The sequence below is a fragment of the Oncorhynchus gorbuscha genome, linkage group LG21 (assembly GCF_021184085.1).
Source record: "Oncorhynchus gorbuscha isolate QuinsamMale2020 ecotype Even-year linkage group LG21, OgorEven_v1.0, whole genome shotgun sequence".
Lineage (NCBI taxonomy): Eukaryota > Metazoa > Chordata > Actinopteri > Salmoniformes > Salmonidae > Oncorhynchus > Oncorhynchus gorbuscha.
In genome coordinates this window covers 25,851,028-25,873,538 of record NC_060193.1, presented here as the reverse complement: position 1 = coordinate 25,873,538, position 22,511 = coordinate 25,851,028, and the positions used below count along the sequence as shown (strand labels likewise).

General features: G+C 43.7%; 1 protein-coding gene across 4 annotated transcripts; it reads left to right on the top strand.

Moving 5' to 3' along the window:
* Window positions 1-3,079: 3,079 nt before the first annotated feature.
* Window positions 3,080-6,551, top strand: LOC124008482 (DNA damage-inducible transcript 4-like protein). 4 transcript variants are annotated; one of them, XM_046319787.1, is made up of 4 exons: window positions 3,080-3,280; window positions 3,933-4,053; window positions 5,311-5,820; window positions 6,144-6,551. In XM_046319787.1, the coding sequence occupies exons 2-3, from the start codon at window positions 3,963-3,965 to the stop codon at window positions 5,799-5,801; spliced, it is 582 nt and encodes a 193-aa protein (XP_046175743.1). In that variant the 5' UTR covers window positions 3,080-3,280; window positions 3,933-3,962; the 3' UTR covers window positions 5,802-5,820; window positions 6,144-6,551. The 4 variants fall into 4 exon arrangements, with proteins under 4 accessions (XP_046175743.1, XP_046175740.1, XP_046175741.1 ...); XM_046319784.1 differs by having other exon boundaries at window positions 3,082-3,280; window positions 5,311-6,551; XM_046319785.1 differs by lacking the exon at window positions 3,080-3,280 and adding an exon at window positions 3,526-3,674 and having other exon boundaries at window positions 5,311-6,551.
* Window positions 6,552-22,511: the final 15,960 nt, after the last annotated feature.

Here is a 22,511-nt window from a genome sequence, read left to right as displayed (position 1 = left end):
TATCTGTCTTATTGTTCTATCTGTGCCTCTACTGTGGGGCTCAAGGGCTATGTGCCTCTACTGTGGGGCTCTAGGGCTCTGTGCCTCTACTGTGGGGCTCTAGGGCTCTGTGCCTCTACTGTGGGGCTCTAGGGCTCTGTGCCTCTACTGTGGGGCTCTAGGGCTCTGTGCCTCTACTGTGGGGCTCTAGGGCTCTGTGCCTCTACTGTGGGGCTCTGCTGCCCATGCGAAAACTGCCTTTTGGCCACTAGAGGCCTCTATCATCCTCTAGGACATTCACACATCTCATTAAATTCTGAACAATGAAGTACAAGAAGAGTCTTTCTTTTTCCAAACACAGTTAAGCCAAAACCACGGCCCGTTATTCAGAGGGGCGTTCTACAACTCCAAGTCCGGAATGGAATATCACGTAGCGCAACATTTCAGTCACTGATTAATAACATTTTCCCTTGTATTTCAAGATTGAAAAATATAATAACATTGTTGTGGACCGAGCTAGCCATTAACGTCCCTTAACTCTCACAAAGACTAATTCAATGGCTGTAGCATAGCGTATTCGACAGAATGATTAGCTAATAAATATTTGAGAAATTATGAATAATAAGCACATGCTTTTACCTGATAATAGACTACTAATGATAATATAACAACTTCAAATACCGAGCTGGTAACGTTAAGTAGCCTAGGTTAACTTAGCTAACATTCAACTTGGGAAATTAAGCAGAGTTATCTGAGACATTTTTGCAACTCATTGAAACTCTGAAAAGAAATACATGGGCAAATGTTAACCTCTTCAGTCTACCCTCTACTTTTTCGAACATTCTGTTAAAAATCGCGCAACATTTCAGCGCCCTGCTACTCATGCCAGGAATATAGTATATGCATATGATTAGTATGTGTGGATAGAAAACACTCAGACGTTTATAAAACTGGTTAAATCACGGCTGTGACATTAACAGAGCGTGAGTTTCATCGAATAGCGCAGGAAAACCTGATCACTGAAAATGGAAATAAATATCCTTGCGCTTACTTCCAGTGAACCGAATTACATGAGACCGAGGTTTCAGCGCCTACAGCTACCACACGTTGTCTAGAGTCTTGTCATTTGATTCTTGGTCTAACAGGTTCAAGGGAACTCCTTCCCTCCGGTCTCCGATCGGATGTTTTGGTCGAGCTCTCTCCGGCCATGTTTTTTTCCAGACAACACTATAGAAGTTACATCGCCTCCTGATTAATTTTATCGCTTATTAACGTGTACTAATACCTAAAGTTGCATTACAAAAGTATTTCGAAGTGTTTTGTGAAAGTTTATCGTCAACTTTTTTAATTTAAAAAAATGACGTTACGTTATGAAACGCTATTTTTTTCCGTTTATCATACAGTCTACATAGAACGATATCTAGGCTATATATGGACAGATTTAATCGGAAAAAAGACCCAATAGTAATTATGGGACATCTAGGAGTGCCAACAAAGAAGATGGTCAAAGGTAATGAATGTTTTATATTTTATTGTGGGGTTTGTGTAGCGCCGAATATGCTAATTATTTTGTTTACGTCCCCTGCGGGTCTTTTGTGGTGTTACATGCTATCAGATAATAGCTTCTCATGCTTTCGCCGAAAAGCATTTTAAAAATCTGACTTGTTGCCTGGATTCACAACGAGTGTAGCTTTAATTCAATACCCTGCATGTGTATTTTAATGAACATTTGAGTTTTAACTAATACTATTAGCATTTAGCGTAGCGCATTTGCATTTCCAGAGCTCTAGATGGGACGCCTGCGTGCCAGGTAGGAGCAAGTGGTTAACAAACATAATAACAATAGGCCTGCATTATGGTAGGCAGCTAATTGTTAAATTACACTTTCCATCCTTACCTTGGAAGGTCACTGTCTCTGCACTGATCGCCTGTGACTGAGACAATGCTAGCTACCCAATGGGAGCTTAGTAGAACGCCGTCTGAATAACAGGGCGTGGTTTTGGCTTAACCTCATTTGGAAAAAGAAAGATGCGTACAAGAAAGCCATACGTTTAGGACCGCTACCTGTTGAATATGGTACTTTGATTACTATCAAATCAAATTTGATTTGTCACATACACATGGTTAGCAGATGTTAATGCGAGTGTAGCGAAATGCTTGTGCTTCTAGTTCCGACAATGCAGTGATAACCAACAAGTAATCTAACTAACAATTCCAAAACTACTGTCTTATACAGTGTAAGGGGATAAAGAATATGTACATAAGGATATATGAATGAGTGATGGTACAGAGCAGCATACAGTAGATGGTATCGAGTACAGTATATACATATGAGATGAGTATGTAGACAAAGTAAACAAAGTGGCATAGTTAAAGTGGCTAGTGATACATGTATTACATAAGGATGCAGTCGATGATGTAGAGTACAGTATATACATATGCATATGAGATGAATAATGTAGGGTAAGTAACATTATATAAGGTAGCATTGTTTAAAGTGGCTAGTGATATATTTACATAATTTCCCCTTATTAGAGTGGCTGGAGTTGGGTCAGTGTCAATGAAAGTGTGTTGGCAGCAGCCACTCAATGTTAGTGGTGGCTGTTTAACAGTCTGATGGCCTTGAGATAGAAGCTGTTTTTCAGTCTCTCGGTCCCAGCTTTGATGCACCTGTACTGACCTCGCCTTCTGGATGATAGCGGGGTGAACAGGCAGTGGCTCGGGTGGTTGATGTCCTTGATGATCTTTATGGCCTTCCTGTAACATCGGGTGGTGTAGGTGTCCTGGAGGGCAGGTAGTTTGCCCCCGGTGATGCGTTGTGCAGACCTCACTACCCTCTGGAGAGCCTTACGGTTGAGGGCGGAGTTGCCGTACCATTGTGAGTGCTTTTGGTGACAAGCCTATAACTTTTTTAACAGAAGAATTATCGCACGTGAGTGATTGAAAAATGCCGGTAGCAACAAATTAATGTTAATTGATTATTGGTTGACGTAATTTCTTCCGTGGCCAATCATGTGCCTCGGGGCAGACGTTCTCTGAGAGCCCTGAAAAGCGCAAGGTGTGTTGCTTGAACGGGTGATTAACTTCAGCAATTTCCAGAACGATAAACTGATTCCGATTGGACAAAGCAGCGTGAGCTGTGAGGAGAAGAGTATAAATACCCCCAACACGTTGCTCTAGCTGTAGGCAGTGTTAATGTTTGTGGGGGGTGTATTGGGTTGCAGCCTATGTGGGGAAAGTTTAATAGAGCCTTTATAAAAAATATATATAATTTATTTTGAACAAACATCGTTATATCAAGGTAAGCTAGTTTATTTTATTCAGTACTTGTTGAGTGTTCTGATGCTGCAAGCGAACGTTTTGCGTCATTATTAGGACTAACCAAAAATGTTATACAGAAGTTTGAAACATATATTTAGAGCGCATACATAATATTACTCCGATTTCAAAACACTCTCGTCAGTATGCCACAGCGCAGAATAATTGAAGAATTTACGAACACTTCTGCAAAAATAGCGGAATTAAATTATCAGCAGCGCAGATAGTCCCCAACGCTCTGGATAACATGAACATCATAACCAGCTCTAGGCCGACTGAAATGGTCAGAGGGAGGTGTTCTCATTTGTCTTGAAGTAGCTAGCCGATGTTAGCCAGTTAGTTTGGGGCTTGACTGCCGTTGAGGTCAGGACGCTCGGGTCAGTGTCCACTGTGCCGCTCGGAAGCGAAACTCTCTGAATTTACGAACGTCTAGGGAGCGCGCTCTGGCACTCCAGGTTTAATTTACGAGAATCCCTAGCAACAGTAACTAGATGCAAATTGATCTCTTTTGAGCATTTTGTAAGCTTTATGTTGCTAAATTGGCGAATGCTTACTAGTTTATCAAAGTGTAGGCTATGCGAAGTTGGCTTGTGGATTATTACTACATTTTAATTAAATGGACTTTTTTTTTACAGCACTTTAAAAAGGAACTGAGGGTTGTCGCCATGGTTGCTACAAGCAAACTGAAGAGTAAAAACCCGGAATTCATATCAGAATTGATTGACCGTAGATACGACCAGACTTGTATTGAAAATGGTAAGCGTTTTGAGCTCTTTCTCCAATGTATACGTTCATGTGAGCATATTGCAACTGGAGCATCTCTAAATTCTCCAATCCATTCATTCAATCGCTTGTTTACGTCGATATTTGTGCGTAGTTGCAGGGAAGAATGGAAGGGGATGGTGAAGTTAAGAGTCCTCTTTTATCATATGCTAGCAAACAGGACTCCGTTTCTTCAATTAAAGTTGTTGGCATGTATCAATGTGAGATTTGAATGCACACTGCATAATGACTAGCTGTTGTACATTAGTTCATATTTGAACTTCTATGACACATTGCAATTGAATTCACATACCTCAACTGACAATTATAAAGATTGCGTGCAGAGAAGGGTTAATGTTGACCAGTCCATGCACCATGACTCTGGCTCAAGTCTCATTTCCTTCTCACTGACCTGAGAGGACTGGCTAGGTGAAAGCCAATAAGCATTATGGTGGTTAGGCTATCCAGTGGATTCTGGCAGTGAAGAGGACATGACACTTTGGGAGGCCTTTGCGCCACATGACTGTCATTGACTGACCGATTGCTATAACATGTGGTTGGCTGATGGGTCAAATGCCAATGTCTAAGCAGTGGAACACAACCTTTTGTTGCATGTTTTTGTTTGTATTTTCATCCTGAATGCAGCCCAGGTGACTACAATGTATGGAAATCAAATAGTGACCCCATTAAAATATAATTTGTCAAATGAGCCTGACAAATTGGTCCATATTGTCAGGCTGGAGTGTTAACAATAAGAATGATCACATTTTAGGAAAACTGATTCAGCATTGTGGTTATAAATAAATGGTCAGACTCATGGGGTTTGCCCATCTCTATTTGTGCTAATCATTAGCTATATCACTGTCCCAAATTGTCAGTCATGGGGAAACGGTCTATGCCCTTTCACTTACCCAATTGAACAAACTGCTACTGTTGCACAAATATGATATAAGGACACCACTTACTCAAGAAACCATATAAAAACATGGTTTCACTTCCATATTGACGTATAAAGGAGAAATAAACCAGCTTACTGCTGTGCAATGTCAGTGGGAATTTTCAATCAAATTCCTCATGGTATATTATTGACTGGGTCAAATTGGCCTGTCTCTAATACTGGGGGTGGGGGTCCATGTCTTCTCCTTAAAGTTACACGCCTGACTTTACTAAATGTTCTTGTATTTGACTGAGGCCCATAGTATGCACTTTTGCATTGTCTTTTAAACATCACTCAACGTTGTCTTCTGTCAGAGCTGGATTCCTGGGACCACTGTTTGGCTGAGCCCCACCTGAATGTGGAGGTGTCTGAGGACCGGATGTGTCAGCAGTTGGCCAAGATGTTAGAGAACTGCCTGTCACGGGCCAAGAAGACCACCATGCGCTGCTCTAAGGTGCTGGTCCCTGAGAACCTGACTCTGAGGATAGCACGCGATGTACTGCGCCTGTCGTCGGGCGAGCCGTGTGGCCTACGCGGCTGTGTACTCTACGTGCACCTGGAGCAGGAACAGTGCTGTAAGCAGCTGGAGCGCATCGTGTACAATGCAGACGTTGTGCCCACCTTCGAGCTGACGTTGGTGTTCAAGCAGGACTGTAGCGCATGGCCCAGTCTCAGGGACTTCCTGCACATTGGTGCCTGTTTCACTCCAGGCTTCAGGCATGCGCTCAAACTCAGTCCTGGCTTCCGGCTCATCAAGAAGAAGCTTTACTCATCCTTGGCTGGTACTGTGGTAGAGGAGTACTGAGAAGGGGGCATTGAGGAAGGTGGGACACCATTGTTCAGTCAGCCGTACTTTGGGTGGCATGTACAATGCATTTCTACACTTGAATATCTGAATGTTAAGATCACTCCTGGAGGGTCTAATTTTCTACATGTTTTTTTGTATGAATACAGTTTTTGAATGAGTAGTGTTGTACAAAGGTTATTGTCCTGTCTGTTCCAATGTCTAGGATTCTACAACTGATTACTCAAAATGGACGGACAAGTCTTGGTTACTGTAATGGATTGTCTAATGCCTACACAAGATTAACATGATTTTGTTTTTGACTTCACTTCGAACAAACTTTGCCAATCCGTTTGTTTCCAGATTTGTCCACTGCCGTGCAACAAGGTAAACCCACCTAGAGGCTATAGGAACAGGACTTGGAAAAGTTTGGGGGGCCATAATGTTGGTGTTCAATGCTGAATTGAGGGTGTGTAAGTGTTTGTTAGAGAGCCATTGAATGTTTGTCCTTGTGAACATGCTGCTCATTGACTTGCTCCAACCTTGACGGATGCCTTAAACTGCCACTTAGATTTTTCTTCATTATCTAAATGTTGTTGTTTTTTCTTGCACTTGTTAGATCCTAGATCCACAAGGGTTCTTCAGGGCTTGTTCTTTTTATACCTTTCTCAATTGATGGCTGTTTAAACTTAGGATTTTTTTGTTTTGTTGAGATTCCTGTTAAAGGCAGTGGCAATCTTGTCTTTTGACAATTAAACATTTTTAAACCTACCTTGAGTCACAAGTGTAATTTAATGTGTTCATTCTGTTCAGATGCACTACACTCCTGAAGTTGGTTGCCATTTTAAGTTTCCTAAGAAATAATTCAATTGTAATTTTTCCAACAGGAGATGTTGGATAATCTCACCAAGCCAGCTCTGCATGTTCTGGTGCCATGAATGAGACTGGTAGTCCTTGCTAACAAGGATGTAAACACATTTGTGCTCGAGTTGAGAGACATACGCTGTTTGTGTAGAACATTTCTGGGATCTTTCAGCTCATGAAACATGGTGCCAAAACTTTACATGTTGCATTTAGATTTCTCTTCAGTATGTCCTTTTCCCCACTACAATACTAAACCAACTGCAAAGTTATAGCAGTTGGACTATCTTATGAAATGTCTTATTGGTGACTAATGTTGAGATGCATTTGGGCAACATGCACCCCTAACATTATCCCAACCTACAGAACTTGGTTTGATGTAGAAACCTTGTCATCAAAAGATGTATATAAACATTTTAGTGCCATGCATTGCGAACAGTTCATTTTTCCAGTGTATTCTATAAATGAGAGCACGAACTTACACCATGCATCAGGCCTTCCACTAAATGCAATGAAAGGGAGACCACTAAAAGCAATAAGGTGACACACTTGCAATGTGTCTATGGGATAATTAACCCATATACGGTAGTTGCTGGCTACGAACTATCCTATAAATGTTTTGTATGTCGGCCATCCATTGGCTAGTGATTGCTTGGATGAGTTTGACTCCATTAGTTTACTGAATGTTACGCTACGTGTCCAGTGATGTAAGGAACAGGTTAAATGTGTGGTTCCCTCATGAGGAGTCAGGAATCATCAGCTGTAAGTATCTACATGAGCCCACATTGTACAGAACCAGGCACTCCCAGGCCACTACAGTGGTGCAAAGATTTTTCTAGATGGAACTTCAGCTATCAGGTCCAAATCCTGTACATACAGTTGAAGTCGGAAGTTTACATACCCAAAAATACTTTTTTACCAAAACAAAAATAAACAAACCAAGTATATACGTTTATAGCCAAATACATTTATACTCAGCTTTTTACAATTCGTGACATTTAATCCTCCTAAAAATTCCTGTCTTCAGTTAGATCACTATTTTAAGAATGTGAAACGTCATAGAGTTCGAAATGGGCTTTTATCACATTCCCAGTGGGTCAAGTTTACATGCACTCTATTAGATAGCATTACCTTTAAATTGTTTAACTTGGGTCAAATGTTTCAGGTAGCCTTCCACAAGCTTCCCACAATAAGTTGGGTGAATTTTGGCCCATTCCTTCTGACAGAGCTAGTGTAACTGGGTCAGATTTGTTGGCCTCCTTGCTCGCGCACGCTTTTTCAGTTCCAACCACAAATTCTCTATGGGATTGAGTTCAAGGCTTTGTGATGGCCACTCTAATACCTTGACATTGTTGTCCTTAAGCCATTTCGCCACAGCTTTGGAAGTATGCTTGGGATCATTGTCCATTTGGAAGACCCATTTGCGACCAAGTTTTAACTTCCTTACTGATGTTGCTTCAATATATCCACATTTTCCTTCCTCATGTTACCATTTATTTTGTGAAGTGCACCAGTCCCTCCTGCAGCAAAGCATCCCCACAACATGATGCTGCCACCCCCGTACTTCAAGGTTGGGGTGGTGTTCTTTGGCTTGCAAGTGTCCCCCTTTTCCCTCCAAACATAACGATGGTCATTATGGCCAAACAGTTCTATTTTTGTTTCATCAGACCAGAGGACATTTCTCCAAAAAGTACGTATGGCGGTTTTAGAGCAGTGGCGTCTTCCTTGCTGAGTGGTCTTTCAGGTTATGTTGATATAGAACTCGTTTTACTGTGAATATAGATACTTTTGCACCTATTTCCTCCAGCATCTTCACAAGATCCTTTGCTGTGGTTCTAGGGTTGATTTGCACTTTTCGCACCAAAGTACGTTCATCTCTAGTAGACAGAACGCATCTCCTTACTGAGCGGTATGATGGCTGCGTGGTCCCATGATGTTTATATTTGCGTACTATTGTTTGTACAGATGAACGTGGTTCCTCCAGGCATTTGGAAATTAGTCCCAAGGATGAACCAGACTTGTGGAGGTCTACAATTTTATTTCTGAGGTCTTGTCTGATTTCTTTTGATTTCCCCATGATGTCAAGCAAAGAGGCACTGAGTTTGAAGGTAGGCCTTGAAATACATCCACAGGTACACCTCCAATTGACTCAAATGATGTCAATTTTCCTATCAGAAGCTTCTAAAGCCATGACATAAATTTCTGACCTACTGGAATTGTGATACAGTGAATTACACGTGATATAATCTGTCTGTAAACAATTGTTGGAAAAATTACTTGTGTCATGCACAAAGTAGGTGTGCTAACCGACTTGCCAAAACTATAGTTTGTTAACAATACATTTGTGAAATGAAAAACTAGTATTAATCACTACAACCTAAGTGTATGTAAACTTCCAACATCAACTGTATATAAAATCAAGCACACAGCCATGCAATCTCCCTAGACAAACATTGTCAGTAGAATGGGCTTACTGAAGAGCTCAGTGACTTTCAACGTGGCACCGTCATAGGATGCCACCTTTCCAACAAGTCAGTTCATCAAATGTCTGCCCTGCTAGAACTGCCCCGGTCATCTGTACGTGCTGTTATTGTGAAGTGGAAACATCTAGGAGCAACAACGGCTCAGCCGCGAAGTGGTAGGCCACACAGCTCACAGAACGAGACCGCTGACGCACGTAGCGCGTAAAAATAGTCTGTCCTCAGTTGCAACACTCACTACTCAGTTCCAAACTGCCTCTGGAAGCAACGTCAGCACAATAACTATTCGTTGGGAGCTTCATGAAATGGGTTTCCGTGCGCAATGCCAAGCTTCGGCTGGAGTGGTGTAAAACTTGCCGCCATTGGACTCTGGAGCAGTGGAAATGCCTTCTCTGGAGTGATGACTCACACTTCACCATCTGGCAGTCCGACGGACAAATCTACATTTGGTGGATTCGAGAAGAATGCTACCTGCCCCAATGCATAGTGCCAACTGTACAGTTTGTTGGAGGAGGAATAATGATATGGGGCTGTTTTTCATGGTTCAGACTAGGCCCCTTAGCTCCAGTGAAGGGAAATCGTAATGCTACAGTATACAATGACATTCTAGATGATACTATGCTTCCAACTTTGTGGCAACAGTTTGGGGAAGGACCTTTCCTGATTCAGCATGACATTGCCCCCTTGCACAAAGACGAGGTCCATACAGAAATGGTTTGTCGAGGTTGGTGGGGAAGAACTTGACTGGCCTGAACAGGGCCCTGACCTCAACTCCATCGAACACGTTTGAGATTAATTGGAACGCTAACTGTGAGCCAGGCCTAATCGCCCAACATCAGTGCCCAGCCTCACTAATGCTCTTGTGGCTGAATGTAACCAAGTCTCCTCAGCAATGTTCCAACATCTAGTGGAAAGCCTTCCCAGAGGAGTGGAGGCTGTAATAGCAGCAAAGGGGGGACCAACTCCATTTTAATGTCCATGATTTTGGAATGAGATGTGCGACAAGCAGGTCTCCACATACTTTTGGTCATGTAGTGTATCCAGAGCGACTTACAATTACTGCATTTGTCTTAAGATAGCTAGGTGAAAGAACAACACATCACAATCGTATCAAGTACATTTCAGACATTTTCGAAAGATGGGCAGGGACTCCACCGTCCTGACTGTAGGGGGAAGCTTGTTCCACCACTGGGGTGCCAGGACAGAGAAAACTTTGACTGGGCTGAGCAGGAGCTGCCCTCCCGTAGGGGTGGGAGGGCCAAGAGACCAGAGACGGCGGAACGGAGTGCTCGGGTTGGGATGTATTGTTTACGCACAGCCTGAAGGTAAGGAGGTGCAATTCCCCTGGCTGCTCCATTGGCAAGCACCAGGGTCTTGAATATGATGCGAGCTGACTGTGGTATACATTTTGAAAGTGCCAAAAAAAGCTGTGCTTTGTCAAAATGGACTTAATCTGTATCTGGATCATCTGTATCTGCACTGTTTCCTTTTCAATCGTCAGCCTCTCTTGGACACCATCGAAGGTCTTTTGATAAATGCAACATTTTGAGTAATACGGCCTCTTTAGACACTGATGCTACTTTTCTGTGTTGCAAAAATGGGGCCCTGAATCTAGGTCTTCCTGACCCCATACTGTATTAGTGTCATATGAAAAATAATGTTCAATCATTGCTCTATGTCTGCAAAACAATGTTACAACCTGAAAACTACAGCTCAGTAGCTCAGTTGGTAGAGCATGGCGCTTGTAACGCCAGGGTAGTGGGTTCGATCCCCGGGACCACCCATACGTAGAATGTATGCACGCATGACTGTAAGTCGCTTTGGATAAAAGCGTCTGCTAAATGGCATATATTATTATATTACATATATTAAAACAAGTGGGTAGATGGGTCAGGATGTTTTGAAAGGTCAAAGGTTTGGATGGGAGGGAACTGTCCACGGGTCAACAATATCCCAGACAATACAGAACTGCATATGTGATAGAGAGGCAAGAAGGAAGCCATAACTGAAGAAAAAAAACATCTCAAATCCGGAATTGGGTTTGCAACAAAGCATTTCCACTATTACTTTCAACTAAAAGCATTTCAACTATAAGTGCTGTACTGGAACAGAAACTACACGGAACCAAAATATAAACGCAACATGTAAAGTGTGTTTCATGAGTTAAAGTAAAAAATCCCAGATATTTTCCATACGCACAAGAAGCTTATTTCTCCCAAATTCTGAGAACAAATTTGTTTACACCCCTGTTAGTGAGCATTTCTCATTGGCCAAGATAATCCACCCACCTGACAGGTGTAGCATATCAAGAAGCTGATTAAACAAGATTATCATTACACAGGTGCACCTTGTGCTAGGGACTCTAAAATATGGCCACTCTAAAATATGCAGTTTTGTCAAACTACACAATACCACAGATTTTGTCAAGTTTTGAGGGAGTGTGCAATTGGCATGCTGACTGCAGGAATGTCCACCAGAACTGTTGCCAGAGAATCAAATGTTAATTTCTCTATATAGAATTTGGCAGTACATCCAACCCGCCTCACAACCTCAGACATTTACATTTACATTTAAGTCATTTAGCAGACGCTCTTATCCAGAGCGACCACTTGTAACCACACCAACAGAGCACCTCCACATCAGGCTTTTTCACCTGCGGGGTTGTCTAAGATCAGCCACCCAGACAGCTGATGAAACTGTGGGTTTGCACAACCAAACATTTCAGCACACACTGTAAAAAAACATCTCAGGGAAGCTCACCTGTGTGCTCGTTGTCCTCACCAGGGTCTTGACCTGACCGCCATTCTGTGTCATAACCGACTTCAGTGGGCAAATTCTCACCTTCGATGGCCACTGGCATGCTGGAGAAACTGACCTTCTGTAGCTCAGTTGGTAGAGCATGGCACTTGTAACGCCAGGGTAGTGGGTTCGATCCCTGGGACCACCCATACGTAGAATGTATGCACACATGACTGTAAGTCGATTTGGATAAAAGCGTCTGCTAAATGGCATAGATTTTTTCATAGATTTTTGAGAAGATTGCTCTTCATGGTTGAATCCCTGTTTCAACTGTACTGGGCAGATCAACTCTATGCGAAGTAGATGTGTCACACTGCATGATGGAAATGGTGGTCACACCAGATACTGACTGGTTTTCTGATCCACGCCTCTACCTTTTCTTTAAGGTACCTGTGATCAACAGACACATATCTGTATTCCCAGTCATGTGAAATCCATAGATTAGGGCCTAATTTATTCATTTAAATTGACTGATTTTCTTATATGTAACTGTAAAATCTTTTAAATGGTTTCAAGTTGTGTTTATTTTGTTGTTGTTCAGTGTAGCTGTAAGGGCCATAAACATTCTCCTCCCATTGACAGTAAAGGCAAACTATATGAGGGCACCCAAAGTATTCTATTCTTATTGATAGTAAAGACAAAGAGTAAATGTCCTTCTCACCAATGCAGGAAGCACTATTAACATACTGAAGAACGATCATTTAATTACCATAGTGAATTATTGTAATGTTGGTCTATGTGTCAATTAATCCCATAAGGGATGGGATGCTAATTGGCGATTTAACACGAAAATAAAATGTCATTCATACTGCCATCTTGTGGGGGAATGGCAATATTACATAAGCACAACTTTATTCTATTCAATTGAATGAGGGAAATGACATGCCTGAAATACAAAATGTTACCCTACCAAAGCAATACACAATGAAATACATACAAAATATCTGGACAAATATCTGTAAAAATGAAAGCAAATGCTTAAAGCAGCAACCAGCAGTTGAAATCTATGCATAGTCACTTCGCCCCTACTTACATGTACAAATTACCTCGACTAACCTGTACCCTCACACATAGACTTGGTACCGGTACCCCCTGTATATAGCCTCATTATTGTTATTTTATTCTGTTAATTTTTATAATTTTTACTTTAGTTTATTTGGTAAATATTTTCTTAACTCTTTCTTGAACTGCACTGTTGGTTAAAAAGTGAAGGAAAAAAAGTGGTCAGATGAAGCAGATGCTAAACTACAGGACTGTTTTGCTATCACAGACTGGAACATGTTCTGGGATTCTTCCGATGGCATTGAGGAGGACACCACATCAGTCACTGGCTTCATCAATAAGTGCATTGAGGACGTCATCCCCACGGTTACTGTACGTACAAACCCAACCAGAAGCCATTGATTACAGGCAACATTCGCACTGAGCTAAAGGGTAGAGCTGCCACTTTCAAGGAGCGGGACTCTAACCCGGAAGCTTATAAGAAATCCCGCTATGCCCTCCAATGAATCATCAAACAGGAAAATTGTCAATACAGGACTAAGATTGAATCGTACTACACCAGCTCCGACACTCGTCGGATGTGGCAGGGCCAACAAAATATTACAGACTACAAAGGGAAGCACAGCCGAGAGCTGCCCAGTGACACGAGTCTACCAGACGAGCTAAATAACTTCTATGCTCGCTTCGAGGCAAGTAACACTGAAACATGCATGAGAGCATCAGCTGTTCCGGACGACAGTGTGAACACGCTCTCTGCAGCCGATGTGAGTAAGACCTTTAAACAGGTCAACATTCACAAGGCCACTGGGCCAGACAGACTACCAAGACGTGTACTCCAAGCATGCGCTGACCAACTGGCAAGTATCTTCACTGACATTTTAAACCTCTCCCTATCTGAGTCAGTAATACCAACATGTTTCAAGCAGACCGCCATAGTCCCTGTGCCCAAGAACACTAAATGCCTAAATGACTACAGACCCGTAGCACTCACATCTGCAGCCATGAAATGCTTTGAAATGCTGGTCATGTCTCACATCAACACCATTATCCAAGAAACCTTAGACCCACTCCAAATTGCAAAAGATCCACAGATGATGCAATCTCTATTGCACTCCACACTGCCCTTTCTCACCTGAACAAAAGGAACACCTATGTGAGAATGCTATTCATTGACTACAGCTCAGCGTTCAACACCATAGTGCCCTCAAAGCTCATCACTAAGCTAAGGACCCTAGGACTAAACACCTCCCTCTGCAACTGGATCCTGGACTTCCTGACGGACCGCCCCCAGGTGGTGAGAGTAGGTAACAACACATCCGCCACGCTGGTCCTCAACACGGGGGCCCCTCAGGGGTGCGTACTCAGTCCCCTCCTGTACTCCCTGTTCACTCATGACTGCACGGCCAGGCATGTCTCCAACATCATCATTAAGTTTGCTGATGACACAATAGTGTCATCGAAAACGATGAGACAGCCTATAGCGAGGAGGTCAGAGACCTGACCGTGTGGTGCAAGGACAATAACATCTCCCTCAACGTCCCTCAATGTGATAAAGACAAAGGAGATGATTGTGGTCTATAGGAAAAGGAGGACCGAGCACACCCCCATTCTCATCGACGGGGGCTGTAGTGGAGCAGGTTGAGAGCTTCGAGTTCCTTGGTGTCCAACAAACTAACATGGTCCAAGCCCACCAAGTCCGACGTGAAGAGGGCACGACAAAACGTATCCCCCCTCAGGAGTGAAAATATTTGGCATGGGTCCTCAGATCCTCAAAAGGTTTTACAGCTACACCATTGAGAGCATCCTGACGGGTTGCATCACTGCCTGGTATGTCAACTGCTCGGCCTCCAACCACAAGGCACTGCAGAGGGTAATGTGTACGGCCCAGTACATCGCCGGGGACAGGCTTCCTGCCATTCAGGACCTCTATACCAGGCGGTGTCAGAGGAATGCCCAAAACATGGCCAAAGACTCCAGCTACCCAAGTCATAGACAGTTCTCTCTGCCTCCGCACGGCAAGCGGTACCGGAGCACCAAGTCTAGGAAGCTGTTTGGAGACAGCTGGAGCTGTTTCTAAACAGCTTCTACCCCCCAAGCCATAATACTCCTGAACAGTTAATCAAATGGCTACCCATACTATTTGCATTGCCCCCCCCCCCCCCCACACACACACACACACACACTGCTGCTACTCTCTGTTATTATCTATGCATAGCCACTTTAATAACTCTACCTACATGTACATAATTACCTCAATTACCTCGACACCGGTGTCTCCTCACGTTGACACATTGACTCTGTACCGGTACCCCCTGTTATTTATTGCTGCTCTTTAAATATTTGTTATTCTTATCTCTTACTTTTTGGGGGGGGATTTTCTCAAAACTGCATTGTTGGTTAAGGTCTTGTAAGTAAGCATTTCCCTGTAAGGTTATATTCGGCAAATGTAACAATTACAATACAATTTGATTTGATTTGATTTGGTTATGGGCTTGTAAGTACGCGTTTCACGCTAAGGTCTACACTTGTACATGGGACAAATAATGTTTACTTTGATTTGGTTTCAAACAATAATCCCTTCCACTGTTTTGCTAAAAAGCGGAGGGATGAGGCTGGAGAAATGTAAATACTCTCAAATTCATAGACTATGGGTGCAAGGATTGACCATCCATGATCTCAAAATGATCGTATGAAGCATTTTTTGAGGCTAAACAGAGTTTGTTTACATTTGCTTTGTTCACAAACATTGGAATAAAACAGGTTTATATGTTGGGTTCTGATTGCGTACAAAAGTTGAACTAAGCTCATGAGAGATTTATCAGGTGTTTTTCCCCCAAATCAATGGGTACTTATCATTCACGTATTAAGTCTAAACATGGATGTACAGCGCATTCGGAAAGTATTCAGACATCTTGATTTTTTCTACATTTTGTTACGTTACAGCCTTATTCTAACATGTATTGAATCGTTTTTCCCCATCAATCTAAACACAATACCCCATAATGACAAAGCAAAAACATGTTTTTGACAATTTAGAAAATGTATTAAAAATCAAAAACAGAAATATCACATTTACATTGAAGCACCTGTGGCAGCGATTACAGCCTCAAGTCTTCTTGGGTATGACGCTACAAGCTTGGCACACCTGTATTTGGGGAGTTTCTGTGTGGAAGGTGTACTGTTGGAAAGTGAACCTTCACCTCAGTCTAAGGTCCTGGGCGCTCTGGAAAAGGTTTTCATCAACGATCTCTCTGTACTTTTCTGTTTATCTTTCCCTCAATCCTGACTAGTCTCCCAGTCCCTGCCACTGAAAAGCATCCCCACAGCATGATGCTGGCACCACCATGCTTCACTGTAGGGATGGTGCCAGGTTTCCTCCAGACGTGACGCTTGGCATTCAGGCCAAAGAGTTCAATCTTGGTTTCATAAGACCAGAGAATCTTGTTTCTCATGGTATGAGAGTCCTTTAGGTGCCTTTTGGCAAACTCCAAGCGGGCTGTCATGTGCCTTTTACTGAGGACTGGCTTCTGTGTTGCCACTCTACCATAAAGGCCTGATTGGTGGAGTGCTGCAGGCATGGTTGTCCTTCTGGAAGGTTCTCCCATCTCAACAGAGGAACTTTGGAGCTCTGTCAGAATAACCATATTGGGTTCTTGGTCACCTCCCTGACCAAGGCCCTTCTCTCCCGATTGTTCAGTATGGCCGGGCAGCCAGCTCTAGGAAGAGTCTTGGTGGTTCCAAACTTCTTCCATTTAAGAATGATGGAGGCCACTGTGTTCTTGGGGACCTTCAATGCTGCAAAAAAATGGGTACCCTTCCCCAGATCTGTGCCTCGACACAATCCTGTCTTGGAGCTCAAACGACAATTCCTTCGACATTTAGATTGTTTTTTTGCTCTGACATGCACTGTCAACTGTGGGACCTTATATAGACAGGTGTGTGCCTTTATTTATTTTTATTTGTAGAAATTTCAAAAAAACTGTTTTCGCTTTGTCATAATGGGGTATTGTGTGTAGATTGATGAGGAAAATAATGAATTTAATACATTTTGGAATAAGGTTGTAATGTAACAAATGTGGGAAAAGGGATGGGGTCTGAATTACTTTCCGAATTCACTGTAGCAACTGCAGATTGCCATTTTAAGATGATATATTAACTGACTGTAACATAAGTCTTTTGTGTTCCTTTATTAACAATGTTGCTGTGCCACAGTTTTTTTAAACAACGTTTCAAGATTGCTTATTTCACCAAAACAGGTATTCCCACCATGTCTTAACTTTATGCATTTTACCAATGTTGACAAGACCGGCTTCATGGAAGGAATGGGTCCACTTTCCTTTCTCCCGAGGGAACTCCGTGTGCCCGGGCGCTTTGCTGCACAGTCCCAATGGAGCCGGGTCAGAGAGCTTTTGCCTAACAGAAATAAACAGGCTGATGGTTGAACGGATGCGTTTGGCCGTTGCTACACAATACCTTCCTTACCTAACGACGGCAGCTATTGGCATCAGAGCCATTATGTGGTTAGGGTGCAAAATGGGTAGCTATTCAAACCCTGTTCAGAGGTGTGCAGGCAGTTCCCAATAGTCCCAACGCCCTCCCCTGTCTGTCACAACCAGTGGCTTATTTGAAGTGTATGCGCCTAGGACATTGGTGCATTACTGCATTACAATGATCGGAGGAATGGTTGAATGCCTGACCGTTGGAGAGTGCATGAGAAACTATAGGTATCTCTTTTAGTATACCATAACTTCATTTACATTACATTTGAGTCATTTCGCAGATGCTCTTATCCAGAGCGACTTACAGTTTGTGTATTCATCTTAAGATAGCTAGGTGGGCTAACCACATTACACAGTCATAGTAAGTACATTTTTCCACAATAAAGTAGATATCAGCAGAGCTAGTAAATCAGCTTAACCTATTTTAGGCTTAGCTACTAACACAATTTTAACCCCAAACCCTACATTCAACTTACCAATGGCCTAGTTTTTCACAGAAAGGATGGGATCTTTTGCCATCAACATTCCCTTTATTTGAGATATGCATGGTTGAGAAATTGCTATTTAAATGGATATCATGTAGCCCTCTGTAGACCGTTATCCTCTCAGTTGCCCTATTTCAGTTGACTGTCTGTATGGTAATTAATCGTGCTTTTTTCCCTCAAGAAATCAATTGAATATCACGGAATCATAATCCCATTTTTGTTTCATAATGCCATTTTTCACACGGCATTCATTTGAAGAAACTTGAACATGCAGATATTTGGTTGATTATGAACAAAACATTTGTAGCTATTTAATTTCAATAAAATTGTTCGGTCCACACACAGAAGAAACAGATGTTATGTGATTCTCTATAAAGTTTGCTCATTTCAAATGAACCTCTCCATTTTCATAGGATGCCGCTTTTAAAACACTCTGTTCTTTTGAGCTTTGATTCAGAGTCTTTACCTGACAAAGTAATGTTAGTATATACAGTGGGCTCCAAAATTATTTGCGCCCCTGGCAGGCATTACAAACATTACTTTTAAAAAGATAAACAATATAAATATAGAGAGAAATACCAATATGTGAGAAATATGTACCTTATTAATATTTCAAAGGAACCCACCAAAATCATAAAATTATTTAATACAAAATACATTTCACCAAAATCAAGGTTTCATAATTATTGGCACTCCTCATTTAGTACTTAGTGCCACCACCTCTGGCAAGGATAACATCATTGTCTTGTCCTGTAATGTTTGACAAGGTTAAGGAACACATTTGGAAGCATTTTGGACCATTTCTGTTATGCAGGTGAATGAGGACCCAAAAGCGACTTGGCGAAAACAGAGTCTTTAATCCAGTAAAGGAAATATGCAATACTCCTAGACAAATCGGAGCGGTAAATAAAGCATAAAAAACAATTCCACTCATAATGACGAGAACAGACTGGAGACTCGATCATAAACTGTAGGTTGCCTCGGGAAGGCACTTGACCGTAGCAGACTCAGACACCTGCTCACCACGCAGCATCTGAGGGAAACACGACACGACAGGGCGATACAAAGACACAGCACGGTGAACAAAATACAAGGATCCGACAGGACAGAAACGGAAAACAAGGGGAGAAATAGGGACTCTAATCAGGGGAAAAGATAGGGAACAGGAGTGGAAAGACTAAATGATTGATTAGGGAATAGGAACAGCTGGGAGCAGGAACGGAACGATAGAGAGAAGAGAGAGAGGGAGGGAGAGAGAAAAAAGGGAACGAACCTAAAAAGACCAGCAGGGGGAAAACGAACAGAAGGAAAAGCAAAATGACAAGACAATATAAGACAAAACATGACAGTACCCCCCCACTCACCGAGCGCTTCCTGGCGCACTCGAGGAGGAATCCTGGCGGCAACGGAGGAAATCATCAATCAGTGAACGGTCCAGCACGTCCCGAGACGGAACCCAACTCCTCTCCTCAGGACCGTAACCCTCCCAATCCACTAAGTATTGGTGACCCCGTCCCCGAGAACGCATGTCCATGATCCTACGTACCTTGTAAATAGGTGCGCTCTCGACAAGGACGGGAGGGGGAGGGAAGACGAACGGGGTGCGAAGAAAGGGCTTGACACAGGAGACATGGAAGACAGGATGGACGCGACGAAGATGTCGCGGAAGAAGCAGTCGCACAGCGACAGGATTGACGACCTGGGAGACACGGAACGGACCAATGAACCGCGGAGTCAACTTACGAGAAGCTGTCGTAAGAGGAAGGTTGCGAGTGGAAAGCCACACTCTCTGGCCGCAACAATACCTTGGACTCTTAATCTTGCGTTTATTGGCGGCTCTCACAGTCTGTGCCCTGTAACGGCAAAGTGCAGACCTCACCCTCCTCCAGGTGCGCTCACAACGTTGGACAAACGCTTGAGCGGAGGGAACGCTGGACTCGGCAAGCTGGGATGAGAACAGAGGAGGCTGGTAACCCAGACTACTCTGAAACGGAGATAACCCGGTAGCAGACGAAGGAAGCGAGTTGTGAGCGTATTCTGCCCAGGGAAGCTGTTCTGCCCAAGACGCAGGGTTTCTGAAAGAAAGGCTGCGTAGTATGCGACCAATCGTCTGATTGGCCCTCTCTGCTTGACCGTTAGACTGGGGATGAAACCCGGAAGAGAGACTGACGGACGCACCAATCAAACGACAGAACTCCCTCCAAAACTGTGACGTGAATTGCGGGCCTCTGTCTGAAACGGCGTCTAACGGGAGGCCATGAATTCTGAACACATTCTCGATGATGATTTGTGCCGTCTCCTTAGCGGAAGGAAGTTTAGCGAGGGGAATGAAATGTGCCGCCTTAGAGAACCTATCGACAACCGTAAGAATCACAGTCTTCCCCGCAGACAAAGGCAGACCGGTAATGAAGTCTAGGGCGATGTGAGACCATGGTCGAGAAGGAATGGGAAGCGGTCTGAGACGACCGGCAGGAGGAGAGTTACCTGACTTAGTCTGCGCGCAGTCCGAACAAGCAGCCACGAAACGGCGCGTGTCACGCTCCTGAGTCGGCCACCAAAAGCGCTGGCGAATAGAAGCAAGAGTGCCTCGAACGCCGGGATGACCAGCTAACATGGCAGAGTGAGCCCACTGAAGAACAGCCAGACGAGTAGAAACAGGAACGAAAAGAAGGTTACTAGGACAAGCGCGCGCGACGCAGTGTGCGTGAGTGCTTGCTTAACCTGTCTTTCAATTCCCCAGACTGTCAACCCGACAACACGCCCATAAGGAAGAATCCCCTCGGGATCAGTAGAAGCCACAGAAGAACTAAAAAAGACGGGATAAGGCATCAGGCTTGGTGTTCTTGCTACCCGGACGGTAAGAAATCACAAACTCGAAACGAGCGAAAAACAACGCCCAACGAGCTTGACGAGCATTAAGTCGTTTGGCAGAACGGATGTACTCAAGGTTCTTATGGTCTGTCCAAACGACAAAAGGAACGGTCGCCCCCTCCAACCACTGTCGCCATTCGCCTAGGGCTAAGCGGATGGCGAGCAGTTCGCGGTTACCCACATCATAGTTGCGTTCAGATGGCGACAGGCGATGAGAAAAATAAGCGCAAGGATGAACCTTATCGTCAGACTGGAAGCGCTGGGATAGAATGGCTCCCACGCCTACCTCTGAAGCGTCAACCTCGACAATGAATTGTCTAGTGACGTCAGGAGTAACGAGGATAGGAGCGGACGTAAAACGTTCTTTTAGAAGATCAAAAGCTCCCTGGGCGGAACCGGACCACTTAAAACACGTCTTGACAGAAGTAAGAGCTGTGAGAGGGGCAGCAACTTGACCGAAATTACGAATGAAACGCCGATAGAAATTAGCGAAACCTAGAAAGCGCTGCAACTCGACACGTGACCTTGGAACGGGCCACTCACTGACAGCTTGGACCTTAGCGGAATCCATCTGAATGCCTTCAGCGGAAATAACGGAACCGAGAAAAGTAACGGAGGAGACATGAAAAGAGCACTTCTCAGCCTTCACGTAGAGACAATTCTCTAAAAGGCGCTGGAGAACACGTCGAATGTGCTGAACATGAATCTCGAGTGACGGTGAAAAAATCAGGATATCGTCAAGGTAGACAAAAACAAAGATGTTCAGCATGTCTCTCAGAACATCATTAACTAATGCCTGAAAAACAGCTGGCGCATTGGCGAGACCAAACGGCAGAACCCGGTACTCAAAATGCCCTAACGGAGTGTTAAACGCCGTTTTCCACTCGTCCCCCTCTCTGATGCGCACGAGATGGTAAGCGTTACGAAGATCCAACTTAGTAAAGCACCTGGCTCCCTGCAGAATCTCGAAGGCTGATGACATAAGGGGAAGCGGATAACGATTCTTAACCGTTATGTCATTCAGCCCTCGATAATCCACGCAGGGGCGCAGAGTACCGTCCTTTTTCTTAACAAAAAAAACCCCGCCCCGGCCGGAGAGGAAGAAGGCACTATGGTACCGGCGTCAAGAGACACAGACAAATAATCCTCGAGAGCCTTACGTTCGGGAGCCGACAGAGAGTATAGTCTACCCCGAGGAGGAGTGGTCCCTGGAAGGAGATCAATACTACAATCATACGACCGGTGAGGAGGAAGGGAGTTGGCTGGGACCGACTGAAGACCGTGCGCAGATCATGATATTCCTCCGGCACTCCTGTCAAATCGCCAGGTTCCTCCTGAGAAGTGGGGACAGAAGAAACGGGAGGGATGGCAGACATTAAACACTTCACATGACAAGAAACGTTCCAGGATAGGATACTAATAGAAGGATTATGACATACTAGCCAGGGATGACCCAAAACAACAGGTGTAAAAGGTGAACGAAAAATCAAAAAAGAAATAGTCTCACTGTGGTTACCAGATACTGTGAGGGTTAAAGGTAGTGTCTCAAATCTGATACTGGGAAGATGACTACCATCTAAGGCGAACATGGGCGTAGGCTTGTCTAACTGTCTGAAAGGAATGTCATGTTTCCGAGCCCATGCTTCGTCCATGAAACAACCCTCAGCCCCAGAGTCTATCAAGGCACTGCATGTAGCACCCGAACCGGTCCAGCGTAGATGGACCGACATAGTA